The following is a 16,203-nucleotide window of genomic DNA, read 5'->3' on the forward strand; positions in this document are numbered from 1 at the left end:
GAGCAATCGCAGCGGGCTGTTGTTCAGTAGGAACTTCTGTGGAGGAATACAGAACAGTATTACGTGTTGGGAGAGAAGCTAGGTTTTAATATTAAACTGCTTATTTAGGTCTCTACGTTATAGAGAAGCTGCTCTTCAAAACTAATTAGATTGACAGAGCTTGGATTCGATTACAGGATTTCCAGAAGCAAGCGGGTTTAAAAAAAAAAAAATTAAATAGCTGCCCTGGAAACGTTAGCAAGGGAATTAAACAGCCATTGCTGCAGCCAATTGTTAAATACATCTAAGCTGGGAAAAATGACAACTCCAGCTGCCACAACCCACTGCACCAGTGGCTCCAATAGGGAGCTGCTCTCCTAACAGGCCTGAGCGGAAGATGCACAAAATATGTGCTTCCCAGCCCTAGAGGTAGGCAGAGGGTCTCCAAGGCCCTTCAGGAAGCACATGCCTCCCTCTGATGGCAGCGTGTGAATCAAAGCACATGGATTTTTCCCTGCCCTGAATCAGCTGCGGTGAGCACAGCATCTGGGAGCCATAGTCAGGCAACTGTGGGGCTGGGGCTGAAAAGGGAGAGGCTGTAGGTCCCACAGGGCAGCACAAGGGCTACCCGGGGAAACCCTGCCACCTACATAGACAAGAAGTCCCATCCTTACCACCCAGGACACTAAGGCTTTGTCCACGCAGGCAGAGCGCGGCCACCCCGGCACTAAAAAGAACACAGGATTGACACACAGCTATCCTCCTGAAGTGATAAAGCAAGGTAGCAATGGCAGAACTACACTTAGAGCTCACCTAGCATCAAAGCCTTCACTCATCTACGCGAAACAACTCCGTCTTTCCCATTCCTCTGAGATCATGGGAAAAGCAGCAGTTTCACAAGGTCCAATAGCAGAGCCAGAGTGGCCCTTTTTAAAATCCCAGAACTGCCAACTTCAGTTCCTCTTGAAGTGCCTAAAGCATCCTTCATCTGTGAATATGTAGCTTCTCTCCAAGTACACATACGCAGGTGTCCAAAGGAGTTCAGCTTGGGGACTGAGGGATTGCCAGAGTGGGACCTTGACTCAAATGTAGCATTAACATGCTGTTTAGTGGTCTGGATGTGTTTAGCTACCAGACAGCTGTACATGGCCATGCAGTAGATGTTCTGTTCCTATATGCCACCTTTTCACCCTCCTCGGCATCATTTGGGTAGAGCATTCTGGAAACACCACCCCATGCTGCCCTCATTGCCCCACAAGCATCCCAAGAGCAGAACACAGTGTAGGCAATACTGATGCTGTTGCTGCTGGTATCCTCCATTTGCACTAAAGGAGGATGTCTTGGCTACAGTCACAGAAAGGCTAATTTCTATTTACGCTAAGCCAAACAAGTTTCCTTCAAACAAAAGGCAGGAGCTGCAGTGAACTCCAGGGAAAGCCTGTGGGATGCACAGCTTTGATTAAACAGAGACGTCAGGAAGAGCTGCAAATGGACAAACTAGATCTCACTTCTTTGTGCTCGGATTGTCAGTCTCAGTGTGAAAGCAACTCCTCCTTCAGCGTTGCCACTGAAGGGCTTGATAAAGGATGCACCCAGTGCTGCAGCACAGCAGCAGTTATCTTTACTTTTGCCTGACACCTTCCACCTAAGAGAGCCTGCAGCACTGCCCCTGCTCCTCCCAGAGACTTGGAGAACATCTCTCACCACCGAAACCTGGGTCTCAGTCAAGTTGGGAAGAGGTGACACTCAGATGACACGCTGCTGGCACCACTCACACAAGGTAAGGGAGGGTTTAAACACAGCAATGCCACGCCCAAGGGTCCTGAGAGCCTCTTGTTAACACCGTACACAATCAGGTCAAGGAAGGGGAAGTTAATGAATAGCAACTTACAAAAGACCCTTCTGGATGAATGCAGGGGACTGTGGGAGACAGAAAGGACGAAAGAAAGAAAAGGTAATGGCACCAGGCAAGGACACCTCAGCGTGCACCTGAAAGGCTGCAGGAAAAGCCATCAGCTTCAAAAGGACCTTAACATCTTAGTTCTAAAGAAAATGTATACTTCTGCCAGGTTGGGCCCTCAGAGCTCAGCTTCTGAAAGGACTCTCCCTGAAACATCAGAGACGGAAATTTCTGAGCTAGGGGAAGAGGCTATGCTTGACAGCCCACATACCCCCGCTCTCCCTCAGAGAGATGAACACAAAAGAGCATGGTCCTTTAGAGATGCAGAGACAAACATCGGTCTAGATGGCAAAAGCAAGAAGAGACTCCTAAAGGAAACAACGGGAAATGAAAGAGGGGAGGCAGAGGGAACAAAACATGGAGGAAATGAGCAAACAAGGTTCGGGACAGAAAGAAAGAGGATGTACCTGAACACCAAAGGGGAGGTTAGTACGACTGTACTTGCATTCAGAACCTGCATGTGGCTGTAGCCACGTACAGCTTTCATATATCCAGGCAGATGCTAAGCAGCACAGATATTTTCCTTGTTTACCATAGCCCTAACATCCCAGCTACTGCACACCATGTCCAGGACCTTTTTAGAGCTGAAGTCAGCCCAGGGGCAACAAGAGCCACAAAGGCAACACCAGTCCTGTCCTCTCAGGCATCTCTGTGGGTTCTTGGATACCCAGTAACTTTTATGTTCATATTGCTAGCTCTGCTGGAGGAACTCTGGAAGCATCCTCCCTTCTCTCTAGCCCCACCCTTTAAGAAACTTTTGGGAACTAGGTATCTTTGAGACTCCTTGCTGTCTGAGTACGCCAAATCATTGGCAGGATCATACAAACAAGGAACCAGAGGGCATGAGCCAGGTTAAGTTGCCAACAAGAAATAGATCTTCATGCCTATCTATCTGAAGCTTCATTATTCACTTCTAAAGCCAGCAGAGGTGCACTCAGACTAAGTCTGTGGTCTAGTCTAAGGCCCAGTACATGCTGGAGTTTATAAAATCCCACATGAACAAGTATGATAGAATACTAACTTGCTTTCAGAAAGTCTGCTTTGGCAAGTCCTGCCTTTCTACCCCGTTGGCAGAGGTGGAAGCAGACGTGCACTTACACTTCTAGTACTTCGTGGAATGCAACTCAGCTGCCAAGGAGAGGAGAACAGCTTTTTCTTTGTGGCAGCTCTTCTGAGGCACCTGGAAATCCACAGAACATGGAATCCTCAATAACCCAGGCATTCCCCTGGAGCTCTCAGTATCAATTATCTGCTGGCTATGGCCTAATGCCATTTTCCTCAGTAACGGAAGGACATCCCTGGCAAAGGGCTGTCCGATAGGAGGCTACATGCTGTATTTAAGGTGTATTTACCTCGCACAAGAATGAGCAGTGGCTTTTTCTTCAGTTAACATGTCCTACAGCTTGGATCAGTTGCTGAGGCTCACTCTTGAAATACCATCTCTCCTGATACCTGCTGTGCAGACCTCAGCCCCCGGCAATCATAGAAATGTAGAAAGTTCCACTGAAAAGGCAAAAGCCATACATTTCCTTGGAAGATTTGCATGACCAGCTTCACCTTCACAGAACAAAGAAGAGGCAGGTCTTCTCATGCATCCTACTCGACTCCAGTCAACTTCAGCCCAGTGCAGGTTTTAGGACTGGCCTGGGTTCTGCCGTGGAACAAGCAAGCATGTTGCCTGAGCCTGGTGCTACAGAAGCAACTGAACACTCAGGCTCTGGCACAAAAGTGCTTTGCAGGCTATCTCTATGACACTAGGCAGCTAGGTACCTCTATAGGCAGGTAGCTGAGTTGAACCCATGGCAGATACAAGGTGATGCTGGAAACTTGGTAACTCCCCTCATTTACTGCAACGCTCAGGCAGTTACTTGGAAGTATCCCCCTTCACCTCCAGACTTCAAGTTTTGGCTTTATTTTCTTTTTTATGATAAATTCCTAGCACGCTTTCAAGAACTGTATTAAGATCCAGGTCATCCCAGGAGGTGGGGAAGACAAAAGGATTTTATAAAGCTAATCCAAATTTACCAGTAAGCTGTAACCTGCACAGCTAGAAGCCAACAGCTCCTGTCCCACAAGCATGCTGCTCATTATTTATGGGCATGTATATGTTAAACATCTGCAGCTGCCAAAGGCTCTGCTGAAGGATCAGAGACCGTTTATGATATTTCTCTATCTTAGCTGATGGTCTCTGTCACCCCTTAAGAACTTACAGTGTGGTGCCACCTCCCAGCTTCCTGTAAGCACACTTTACAGAGGATATCTTTCCATGCCATCTGCAACACCACCATCTGGAAAGAAGCCAAAGGTACATACTTTGCTGTCAACTGGCCTGCACTGCAGCCATCTCCGACAGAGCATGCACCAGTTTGAACACAAACTGACCTTGCCAAGCCTGTCTTGGCCTCCCAAAACCACTTCTGCCTCAAGGAACTTCTTGTTGGAAAGCAAGTCACCTCCTTGCTGTACTATCATGGTGTCCTTACATGGTTGCTGGGGGGGGAAGAAATCCTAAATTCAGCCATTGGCAAGGTAAGAAGGAAGTTTACGTCCAACACTACTGATTTTCCTGCTGGTACCTTGGAAATGAGAAGCCTCAGGAAGGGTTCAACATCTAATGCCCAGGTTTTATAGCAGATACTGAACACACACTCCTAACTGTGACTCCCGGCCCTAGGTAATCAAAAGGAAACTCCCCCAACAAAAAGGTTGACTTCCAGTGGGGTAGAAACAGGATAGACTCAGAAAAAAATTACATTCCCCAATTCATCACAGAAATGTAGGCAAATATTTAAAACTTACTGTAAAAACTTACTGTAAAATAGGGCTCATGCTTATTTTACAGGGTAAGCAGTGCTGGAAACAGGACTGTAAGGTTTACATTTGATACCCTTGCCTCAACAATAGTGTCTGCATAGATGCAAGGTACAAGGAAAGAACTGCCCATAGCTCAAACATCCAGACCCATAGCACACACATAATCAAAAAGGCTCGCTCTTTATTTTAAACATAAAAAGAAACATTTTACACAGCATTGTTAGAACTATTCTGTACCTGCATTCCAGAATTGTGCCAAACACTTTATTTTATAACTTTGAAATAAAACAAAAGAAAGAAAACATCTTGCCCTTCTGCTATTTGATGTTCAAGCTTGTCCTGGATCGAAATTCCAAGTGCCTTGAGGAATTTACCAGCTTAACCAGGAAATGTGGCAATGTGAACAGAGGAAGGTCAATGTGAGCCCTTAGGATACTTTGACAATACCACAGGTTGCAGCAGGGAGGATATGGATGCTTGCACTGCATCTCAGGCAGCTTACTCTCCTGATACTCCGCAGGTTTAACACAACCAGATGCGCACACACACCTCCACTCACACAAACCCCAGTCACACAGGAAATAATAATAATAAAAAACATGAAAAGTGACCTAGTTTTTTTTATTTTTCATTGGAGACAAGATTCCCACTCTATTTTAAAAAAAGGGGATAATACAAAATTGGCACAAGTAGAAGGAAACCTGGGGGGTAAGTCTAGCCCCTCAGCTTCTAGCCTTCCAACTACAGCAAATACAGGGTGGAAGGGGATGCAGCATTGCCTTCCAAGGGGCTGGAGCACTACGAGCCAGCAGCGAACTTGCTTCACTTGGAATGACAAAGATGGTTTGTTATGGGCCATGAAGGAAGGTCAGCATTAGCTAAGGACATGGGGACCTTTCAATAGAGCAGGGAGCTCTGGCCAGAATAACCCTGAGTTTTTTCCAGCAGGGAGAAAGTGTGCTATGTTGTGTGCTTGGGAAGAGCTGGTGGTTCCCTGCTCGTTCATTCCCTATTTATTGCATTACAGTCATGATCCTCTCTCCCTAAAACTTAACCAAGAGCACATAAACAAGGATTCAATCTGCAAGGACAGAAAGTGACTGATGCTGTGCTTCGAACTTCACCACCACTACCACCCTCTCCCAAGATGCCCCAATGCCACAGGCCTTCCGTGAAGACAGCGGATGTTAATGCAGGAAAGAAGCTGCTAGATCAGTGTGGGAAGGACAGCCAGCATCCCAAACATCAGAATGGTGTTTCATAACATCCAAGGAAAAAGCAGTATTTCACTACAGCACACAGATAGGAGAGGAAGAAAAATTCTTGCAGTCAAAGTAATATCTGAGTGAATCCTTTTCTCAACTCCCTTCCTTTGGAAAGCATCGCTACAGATTTCTGGGCTTTCACAGCGGAAGCTAGAGACTGCTTCTGCCCTCTTCCTCAGCAGAGGCAGCTACGTCTGCCTGCAACATAGGCCTTTTCAGAGCTCTTCCAGAAAGGAAAACATCAGGTCAGAAAGAAAAGTTGTTATGAATGTTCAGGCCAAAGTCTTCCAGAGAGGTTTATAGGTTTTGGGTGTCCCAGTTTTGGAACACTACATGAAATGTCTTAGAGAGTCAAGTAACAAGTTGCAAGCCCCAACTCTGCAAATCGAGTCCATTTTGAAGATATCTCACCTTCAGCTTCCAAAAATCATTGGACACCTCTATGCATACATATGTATACATACATGACTGCATGCGTGTTCGCATGCGGGAAGCAGAACAACCTTCTAGAAAAAACCCTCATGTCAGCCTCAGAACAAAGGTCACAATGCAAGACAGGGAAAAAAAAAACCCCACACAAAGAAACTTACCGCAAAAAAAACTGATCTTGAAATAGCGACAGTGTTGAGTGCAAGGTTCCACAAACACTAATGGGAAATGAAGTCTTCATAGCACAGATACTAGACCTGCAGCTCCCTTGGAACATGCAGTGGGATGAGCTATTAGTGAAGCAGACCGAACACATAATGAATGCCTAGATTGGCAACAGCACAGCACAGCCACTACCTTCCATGGATGCTCTCCTTTAGCATCTTTTCTTTTATCTTAAAAAAAAAAAATCTGGAAAGGATTGAGCCCTGGCCTCAACTCTACATTTGTCACCCTTCTTGATGCGCGCCAAACCCTGGCTGTGATGTCAAGTTGCGGTACAGTCCTACTTCCTTGTTCGTTTATACACAGTATCTTTATTCTGACTTTTATTGCTTAAAACACCAGGTGTGCTGGGAAGACAGAACTGCCTGGAAAAGGCGCTGCTCCCACTCAGGAGCCAGGTCAGCGTATGTGGAAGACAAAAGCAGGACTTCTATATTATAGCACCTAGAAATAGGTCTCAAACCCATGGGGAAAGCCTTGCTGCAGGTCCATGCACAAGACCAGGATCACTGGAACCTGAACGATTCTTGCTGCTCTCTTGGGCTTGCTCCTACTCCTTACCCTGAGCTGCACTTCAGCTACTGCAGATCTCAGACTCTGCTCACAGGTTCAAGGGTTACCACTGAGTGACCGGCAGAAGCAGCACTGGAGTCTGGTCTGTGCATTTGGTAATATATAGTTTACAAGTCTTCTCTAAACATGATCAGTTGGCCAACTGCAGACAAAGATCCATCTCTTCCCCCCCACCCCGTAAGTCACACCATCACCAGTGGGGCAAGGTCTCCCATCTCTCTGCCGAGGCCAGCAGAAGACTGGGCCTTGTCCATAGACACCACGTGCCTCCCTGCCACAAGCAGAACAGGGTCTCAGGCACAACGTGAGCAGCTGTAGTGGGGAAAAAACAAGGTGGAAGGGTGGGGGAGAAGGTGGCCATAAGCAGACATTCAACAAATGCTTGTCTGAGGATTGACTCTTCAGGGTTGCCAAGTTAGCCCCTATTCACCACAGCTAAGAGCTTTGAGCACTGAAAATAAAATAAAGTTTTAAAAAAGTGTCTCAAAGACCTCCAGGCAAATTATGTTTTGGGGTTAACTGCAAACCCTTTGAAAGCCAGGGAAGAGAAGGCATGCTGACAACCATAACGCAATTCGTTGCTGGAACAGTCCCATGGGGCACCAGCAGAGGAACCTTCTCCAGCCTTCAATCCAACACAGAGAAGTCTATGAGATACCAAGGTGGACAGAGAAAGGGAAGAGGATGGTGTGATGGGGGTAGAGAGGGAAAGGTATTGGTTAATACAATGAGAGTCTAACACTTCTACCAGTCCCTTTCCCACCCATCGCCCTGCCCATCATGCTTTCATACAGCGACATCTTTTCAAAACCAAGGCAGGGGGAGGAGGGGAAGGAACCACCAAACAAAAACAAAAACAAAAAACCCCTTAATGAATTTTGTTTAGCCTGAAAGAAGGCTCAACAGTTCGCACATTAGAAGGACATGATCCCTACGCAGAAAGTGCTGCTGGAAAAGGAGAACTCCGAGTTGCTAAATATGGCCTGAATGCTCTCAGACGTGTAACAAGGAGAAGCTTGAGGTCCAGGCTGAAATCAGAGAGGAAATGCACTGTCTTGTCTGGGCCTGTGAGCGAGTGTCTCAGCACAGTCCAAGAGCCTTGTGAGTCTCTCCTGAAATGCAAGTGTGTCTGGCTCCCACGCTCAGTCCATCTCCATCGACATTAGCCGGCGACGCTCTCGTCTTGTTTCCTGCACTTCCTTCTTGCAGCACCAACGGGAGCTGCAGTAGCCAATGAGGCAGGATAAGAGTCCAATCACAGTGGCCAGACCAATGCCAATCAACAGGGGATACTTGAAAGCGTTCAGAACTGAAAGAGGAAGGGAAAGTCATTAGATATCACTAAGAAATTCAGAGAACCCCTTTATTTGTTCTTTCCTAAAAAAAGGAGAAAATCCCACGTTATTCAGTCATGGGCAGATTAATTATTTCAGAAGGAAATTACACTGATTTTCCTTCTTGATTTCTGTCTTTTGAGGTTTGGAAAATTAGTTTCTTACTGGACTCCCTTACCTCTTCACCCTAATTCTTCCTCCACCATTTCAAAACCTCAGGGAGGCTGGAAGCACCAGAGGAACCTTGGAGTGAGACAGCAAAGTAAAGCTAGTTCCAAGAGGTATTCCATTACCTATTCCTCCAAACAAAAGCCTTGCAAAGTTTCCCCATCAGAGGCAGACTGTGGCTGCACTCTTTGTATTACGTTTCCAAATGGCAAGGAGCGGACGCCTTTACGCTTTGCTTGATTAGAACTGCTTGTACAGTATATTCACTGCCACTTGGCAATCCTGTCTAATCAACCTCCAAACAAGGTTTGGTACCTAAACAAGAAATTTGATTTGTAGGCACCTACTGCTCAGTTAAAAGGCAGTGTCAAGAACTGTAAGGAGTTTGGCAAGTACAGTTATAATAGTTATCTGCACAGTAGGGAGAATAAAACCTTCTGATGCCTTTCAAGTTCATGGCACTTCCCAATATGATCTTTCCTGGAAATATTGAGGAGAAAGCAACTAATTCAAAACCCCTCCTGCATTAATTTTCCTCCTTAGCTACATGCTGATTGCAGCATCTAGTGTGCAACTTGCTTCTCATGAAGTCTAGCAACACTTGCAACTCAGGTTGGAAAGCAGACAAGGCATTAAGTGCAGGAAACAGCATGTCTTGTGGTTAGGAGAGGGAGGAAGGAGTCAGAGTCAGACTTTCTGTTGTCAGCTTTGATATTAACCACAACGCGACTACTTCAGCACACCCCATCTGCAAACCAAGGCTTCCTCCTGCAGGCAGCAGAAGGGTTAACACTTGGCGAGAATACTCTGCCTTGATTGAAAAATGCCCCAGCTATGCAAAACATCACCAAGAGATTGTCAGGAAAGAGAACGCTCCAGTCTTATGAGTATGATCTGTTCAAGCCTACCTAGTCTACAGAATCTGGAATCAGAAGTTGCAAACAATAGAAAAGGGTAACAAAATCTAATGAGATTATCAAAGGCACCTTTAAAAATAGCCATGGGGAATATCTGTCACAGAAACACATAACAAGGTGTTTAAAAAAAAAAATTGCATAACACATTGCAACCTCTTACCATCCATTTTCACAGACAGAAAGATGGGTTTGGCTTTGATGTCAGGTTCCCGCTGCCATACACCAGTGGCAGATCGCACCCACGGGGTCACTGTGCAGTAGTGGTTCCCAAAGTCATGGTCCTCACAGCCATGCACGCGGAGCCGGAATTCCAGCGGGCTGATTCTCTCCAGGCTGAGATCACTGCTCCCGTTTCTCCTGCTCTGCATGACAATCCCTCTCCGGTCCAGCGAGGCCAGCAAGACGGGCTCTCTGTCCAATGCAAAGGAGCGCACAGCAAACCAGGAGACATCAAAAGACATATCATCTGCATTTGTGGACAAAGAAGAATTTGGACATGTTAGTAAGCTCCAAAGAGTATTCATAGTGCCAATTCTCAGCAGAAAGTTTAACCTGCAAGCAGCATAGCCAACACTGGTCTGACAGTGGAAGAAAAAAAGAAAAGAAAGAAAAAAGAGTGCCCTGAACACATCCTTTCTAGGAGGATTCAAGCTGTGAACTGCAATGAAATGCACTGGTACGAAGAATGTAGCTGCACAGAAAGGGTGACTTACTACAGGGACGACAAAGAGCAGATTTCTTGCTTTCCTGCCTGCCATTCTAAAATTTCTATTTCATCTCTGATCTAAGTTTTCACCAAGCAGGCCTAGTGTCATAATAAGTTCTATAACTATGCTGAACCTACATTGAAAAGGGATTGGAAGTGCTAGGTATTTGCTAGCAGAGTGATTTGCCATCACTATCTTCATGCAGGGCCTACACAACCAGAAGTCAGAAGGCTCTTTCCTGAAGACTCTTTCCTTACATTTCATCTGCCTGAATGAATACAGAGATTCCACACAAAGCACAAAAAATTAGCTACAAAACTACAAAGCATTCAGGAGCAAAGCCTGACCATGATACTTTTATACATTTTCTCCAGAGTTGTGGGTTACTGTCACGCATCATCAGGCATCACGCCTTGTACAAGTTTTACTACCCAAGGAGATAGTCTATAAAACGCATTTACAACACCTTTAACATTTAACATAGCTGACAGGCAGTCAGAGTTCATCAACACATCTAGCTCCTTCTATGTTCATGCAAGATCCTATTGATCCCATTAGCAGATCTCAGTCTTAACCCTATTAGGCTGATGTAGCTGAGTATCTACTTTAAAAATCACTGCTATTCTTTGCTAACGTGAGCCCAGCAACAACTGTCAGAGTCTGAAACCTGGCATGACCTAGAGCATAGACAGGAAAGCCTGCTCACTTCTTTTCCTTCCTGGCACATGAGCAAACTGGTGAGCCCAAACTGGAAACAGAGGTTACTGTTTCTGTCCTGAGTTTTGGGTACTGGTAGAATGTGTGCACAGGGCTTAACCTTTTCACACCTAAGACAGTCCCAGTGATTCTGGCGATGTATCAAACCTCCATTTGCTAGTATTGAGATCTCTGAAAAATACAGTATTAGCAACCTGAAATTTAAAACTTATCTTTCGTCTAATTGAGTTTGCTCATCTCTAAACTTCCACATTTAATCTCCAGGCTAATGGAAAAATTAAAGCCCTAAATCTGCTGCTATACTGAAATTCTTTGCAGATATAAGTGAAGACAATTTTTAAGCCTCTATCAGGCAACCTAACACTTCAGGAAGGAAGGGAACCTTAAAATAATATTTTAAAGTAAACTGAAGTAAAGGGACATCCTCAGCTCTGCTACTTGAAGTATAGCATCAGCTGGCCAGGTGGAACATTCCCCGTTACTGCAGACAAAAACCACCCACTGTTTGGGGTATAATTAACTCCCCTGTAAGGTGCACTGGTTTTACACACATCTTCAAAAAGGAAACAAAAAGATGAGAAAGCAGATGTTACTACCAGAGATGCTGGCTGATCAAACTGTTTTGAGATACCAGCCAGTTTTCTGCCCTGCCTGCCATGGCCAGCGGCTCTGGGTGACGGCACAGAACCTCAAGAGAGTACCTTGCGTGTTTTGCAGCCCTACAGCACAAGTAGGTTTCCCAGTCCTACATGGGGGTCAGCATAGGTCATATGGACCAGCAGCCCTCACGACAATCACTCTTGCCTATCATACTACACATCCCACTATTAGTTAATTGGCATAGCACTCACACCGCTTCCCTTGAAAGCAAAGTTAATAAAAATTACCATAAACACATGTTCAGTTAACGGGACCAAACTTTGACCTCTGCTTTGTGTACTCATCCAACTGTCTGTGGGAAACAGGGCCTCTACTGGAGAGAGCTCTGTTTCTATAAACCACTCTTCGTCTCTGCTGTCTGTTTATGCCAAATACGGCAATAGCACCGGTCCATTGGGAACGCCCAATTCCTTCCAAAAATCATCAAGACTGCCATTAGCTCTTGGGTTTCCAGGTACTGTAGCAGTATACAGTCACCTTCCAGGCTAAGTCCAACTACACTGAACACACCATTGCACTTGCTAAAAAAGGTCTAAACAATAAATTTAGATGTAAAAAAAAAATCTAGCCTTCAGATTCCCAGGCAACTTGCTACCTTTGAAGAATTCCTTCTTTTCTGTCTCAGTTAATTTGAGGTTCCCTTCCCTCCACGTACAAAGATGAGTGCAGGCATTTGCTGTCATTTTGAAATAGCTGAATCTATCTTCTGTAATTACAACATGGGACAACAGTATTATGCCAACATACTTTATTAGTCAGTATACACAGTGTGCAATTAGTGACTCACTACAGACAGTCAGAGGGAGGATTTGGCTCTGAGTACTCTTTATCACCATCCTCCTTGAAATAGCTTAATACAGCAAAGTCATCTGTTTGTTTCTACATATCTCTGGTTTTCATGCAATAAAAACACAGGAAAATTTAGCAAAACCAGGACATAAATCAGGTGCTCTCTAAAGATCAGTGATGAACACGCCTAGCGGCTCCCAAGTGCTAACAAATATGTAGTTTTACTGACATAAACAGGTCACACACTAGGCTTCCCAAAAGCATCTGTACCATTCCACACACACCTTGCATCAAAGTTGACAAGTCACTCTCACAATTTTTGTCCCCAGTCTATAAAAAACAAACCCAACTACAAGAACCACACTCACACTTAACACCACAAAGGTTTCTTCCACCAGTTCCTTCCGTGCTCCACAATGTTGTAAGTAGTATGGGACACCTGGACAAGGTGCCCCACGTTAGAGGAAAGCGTAACATCCCAGTGCCAAGCTCAGAAGGCCATCAAGGACCTCAGTGCCCCCAGGTCATGCAACTCAGCTGCTTTCATAAAGGAACACAAAGTACTGGGAGCTAGATGCTTCAGAGCTCTGTGAGCAGAGTAATAGTGGTGCTATGCTTCCTCCCCTCCTCAGTTAGTGAGGATAATCAACATGTAAAGCACATCTTTATGCACATTTCAATTTGACAGACAAGACTAAGCTGTCTGGGTCTTAGCTGCTTCCCTGGCCAATCACTCCTCAAAACAGGGAATCCTATTTCTAGACCAGCTCTTAGGAACCATACACTTCCACTGCTTAGAATGGAGCGCTCTCAGCATCTTGTTACAGCGCTGAATCACAATTTTGAGACCCTTTTTGTTTACTACATTTAAATGAGGTTGAATAGGGCTTCCTAGAGAGCTGAGCAAACTACTTGAAGCCATACAAGAGGTAAACAAGCTGGTTTTGTTAAATTCTCCAGAGTGCCTACCGGGTCTGTCTGGAGCAGATAAAAAAACATCTCCTTTCAGGCACAGTAAGTAATACTTTTAAATCCCTAAGCACATAGCCCGAGAAGGGGTGATCTGGGAAGTCTAGAGAGATCATTTGTGAAAATGTGTATTCAACAAAAATATCAAAAGCAGCTTTTATATCTTCAGGGCACAGAAGAACTGCTATTCCCCCCGACACGCACATACTCCCCTCATATCAATTCAAAACACCAACCACAGCCAAAGGAGCACTTCTTTAGATGGAGCAGTTGCTGCCATGTACTGAGCTTAGTAATACACACTCCATTTCAGCAGGGTCTCAAAGAAGCAGAGGAAATTAAAGCACGCAGCAGTCATGCCAAAACCTTTTCCACCCTTCTGAAAATTTCCCACAGGGTGGGTACACACAAACACACACACAGAGTATTGTGAATTGCCTCTACCAGACAAGGGTCCAACACATAAGTAACACGTCTAGAAATAAAGGGATCGCTCTAACTGTAACAAAGAAGGGCACGGACAGAGATCATTGGTCATTTAACTTCTCCTCAGCTCCTTGGAAGTACTTTATTTCTCTGATTGGAAGCATACATATTAATCCACATGCATGCTTGCGAAGTTGAGTGCCTATGGGTACAAGAGCAGAGCTGGCTGGCATACCAAGTGTGTTCAAAGTGTTTTGGATGCGCATTTAACAAGACATCCTATGAAATTCCCTATCCTTCTTTGCTCACAAGAGGGCCCAAAACACAGCCCCGCAGCAGGTCTGACACCAGAAGAGTAGACGGCCTTTGAAAGCCATCATGCCCCTCAGAAGAGAGTCAAATGCAATTGCTCTGCTCTCCTTCCTCATCACATTCCCAAACGGAAAGACCACGTCTGCTGTCATCTGTTTTCTTCTAGGAGATGCTGGCAATTCTTGCTCTGTTTATCTGATCACCTGGTGTAGGCTTTCCCTAACAACATGCCTCACTTCCCCACTGGGATGAGACAGCCCTGTTATTTTCACAGTCTGTCTAATGTTTAGCACTCATTTAAAAAGCAAGTTCTCCATTCCAGTTGTGAATTAAATTGTGATACAGACTCAGCATAGAAACAGATCAGAGGTGGGATATAGGGGAATAAGGTTACTGCTGAGGAACTGCATGTGTTTGTTATCATGAGCCCTTAAGGCCCTTCTTCACCTAACCTGCTCCATTATCCCACTGCTCTAGTCCCCTCCACCTCTCAAGGCCAAGAAGGCAGACTGACAAGGGAAGTCTGCACACCCTACAGCTGTTGCATAGATTCCAACTTTTCCCTGTAGCTCTTCTTCTGGGAAGAGGACCCAGAGGTCCATCCAGAGGACCAGCAAGGACTGGAGAGGAGACAGCTTTTCAGGCCCATATGAAAGGCCCAGATGGGGTTTCTCCACACAGTATGGCTGGTTAGGCCCCAAATCCTGCTCATTCAGCAACTGGAGGCTCAGAGCATAGACTGAAGGGTTTCCTCAAAACCTGCCACAAAGCCACACTTTACTCCATTCTAGGTGTATCTCTTGCCTGTGCCTCATCTGCCCCATTACAGACTAAAAAACAAACAAAAAAACAAAAAACAAAAAAGCCCCCAAAACCAAACCAAACCAAACAAAACCAAACAAACCAACCAAAAACAAACAAACAAAAAAATCCCCCCCAAAACCCCCAAAAACAACAAAAAAAAAACCTCACAGAGGCAGAGATCTGTCATGTTCAAGATGACATTACCCAGCTATGGAGCAGATTACAGTGCTGACATTTAAAACTCTGCACTGGCTGCTCATGACTGCTGGAAACAGCATCATTTCCAACTCCAGGCGTCATCTATCAATTCAACAGACATCCATGAACCCTTATGAAGTTGCCCAGTTGAAACTTAATTGTGCTGATGAGGACACCTTTTTACTTCGATCCCTTTGATTATCCTTATCTTGTCAGTGCTCCCCCCAGTCTCAAGCTACCAAACACAGAGAAAACCATCATGAACCCAACTACAGCAGAGCACTGACAGGAGAGCCCCACTGTTACTAAGTGGCCTCTTTTCAAGTTTTAAGTGAGTCAGGGATGCTGAGGCCTCTTTCACAAGGCAACCCCAAGCTTATTTTAGCTGTCGAACACCAGCAGAAGCAGCAGCTGCTCCCTGCCAGCAATTATTGCTTTGCAAAGGAAGCCAGCTGCTTTGGGTACTGCTTTGCAACAATACCTGTTAGAGCATGGGCACATCTCAACTTAGAAGAGGCTTAAAAAAACCGCAGGACAGGCCGAGGTATACCTACAGGCATAAGTCGCCGCTTACTGTGTCCCATATCCCAGGCTGTGAATCTTTTGATTCACAGCAATAAAATTTACTCCGCTTTTCCTCCCTACTAAGCATTTCAATAATACAATCTACAGACTTCTATCGTTTTTTTCACATGCAGCACAAAACTGTAATCTAGCAAATTGCTTCCCTGCTACACTCAGATTTAATGTAGAACAGACATCTTGGAATTTCAAAGTGATGGGCCTTTACTAAGCTTGGTACTTCATCTCATCAGCTACTACATTGTAAGTAATATTTTCTGCACAGCGCCTCTTTTGTGGTGGCTTACGCATAGATTTCTAGGTTTCGCATGAATCATGACATCTTTATATTTAGGTATACACATTTATATTTAGATATTTATAGATTTATTTTAA

The 16,203-nt window shown here is 45.1% G+C and overlaps 1 protein-coding gene across 1 annotated transcript; it reads right to left on the reverse strand.

Moving 5' to 3' along the window:
- Positions 1-8,264: 8,264 nt before the first annotated feature.
- On the reverse strand, positions 8,265-10,127 carry LOC104075091 (prostaglandin F2 receptor negative regulator-like). Its single transcript, XM_009575466.1, has 2 exons — positions 9,825-10,127; positions 8,265-8,554 (listed from the first exon to the last, which is right to left on the reverse strand). The coding sequence occupies exons 1-2, from the start codon at positions 10,123-10,125 to the stop codon at positions 8,388-8,390; spliced, it is 468 nt and encodes a 155-aa protein (XP_009573761.1). The 5' UTR covers positions 10,126-10,127; the 3' UTR covers positions 8,265-8,387.
- Positions 10,128-16,203: the final 6,076 nt, after the last annotated feature.

The sequence above is a fragment of the Fulmarus glacialis genome, unplaced genomic scaffold (genome assembly GCF_000690835.1).
Source record: "Fulmarus glacialis isolate BGI_N327 unplaced genomic scaffold, ASM69083v1 scaffold45133, whole genome shotgun sequence".
Lineage (NCBI taxonomy): Eukaryota > Metazoa > Chordata > Aves > Procellariiformes > Procellariidae > Fulmarus > Fulmarus glacialis.

Excerpts from the sequence above, each read along its gene's own strand:
- LOC104075091 (XM_009575466.1), bottom strand. The coding sequence starts at position 10,125 with ATGTCTTTTGATGTCTCCTGGTTTGCTGTGCGCTCCTTTGCATTGGAC. Across the intron at positions 8,555-9,824 it reads TCTGTCTGTGAAAATGGATG|TTCTGAACGCTTTCAAGTAT; the intron begins GTAAGAGGTTGC and ends TTCCTCTTTCAG.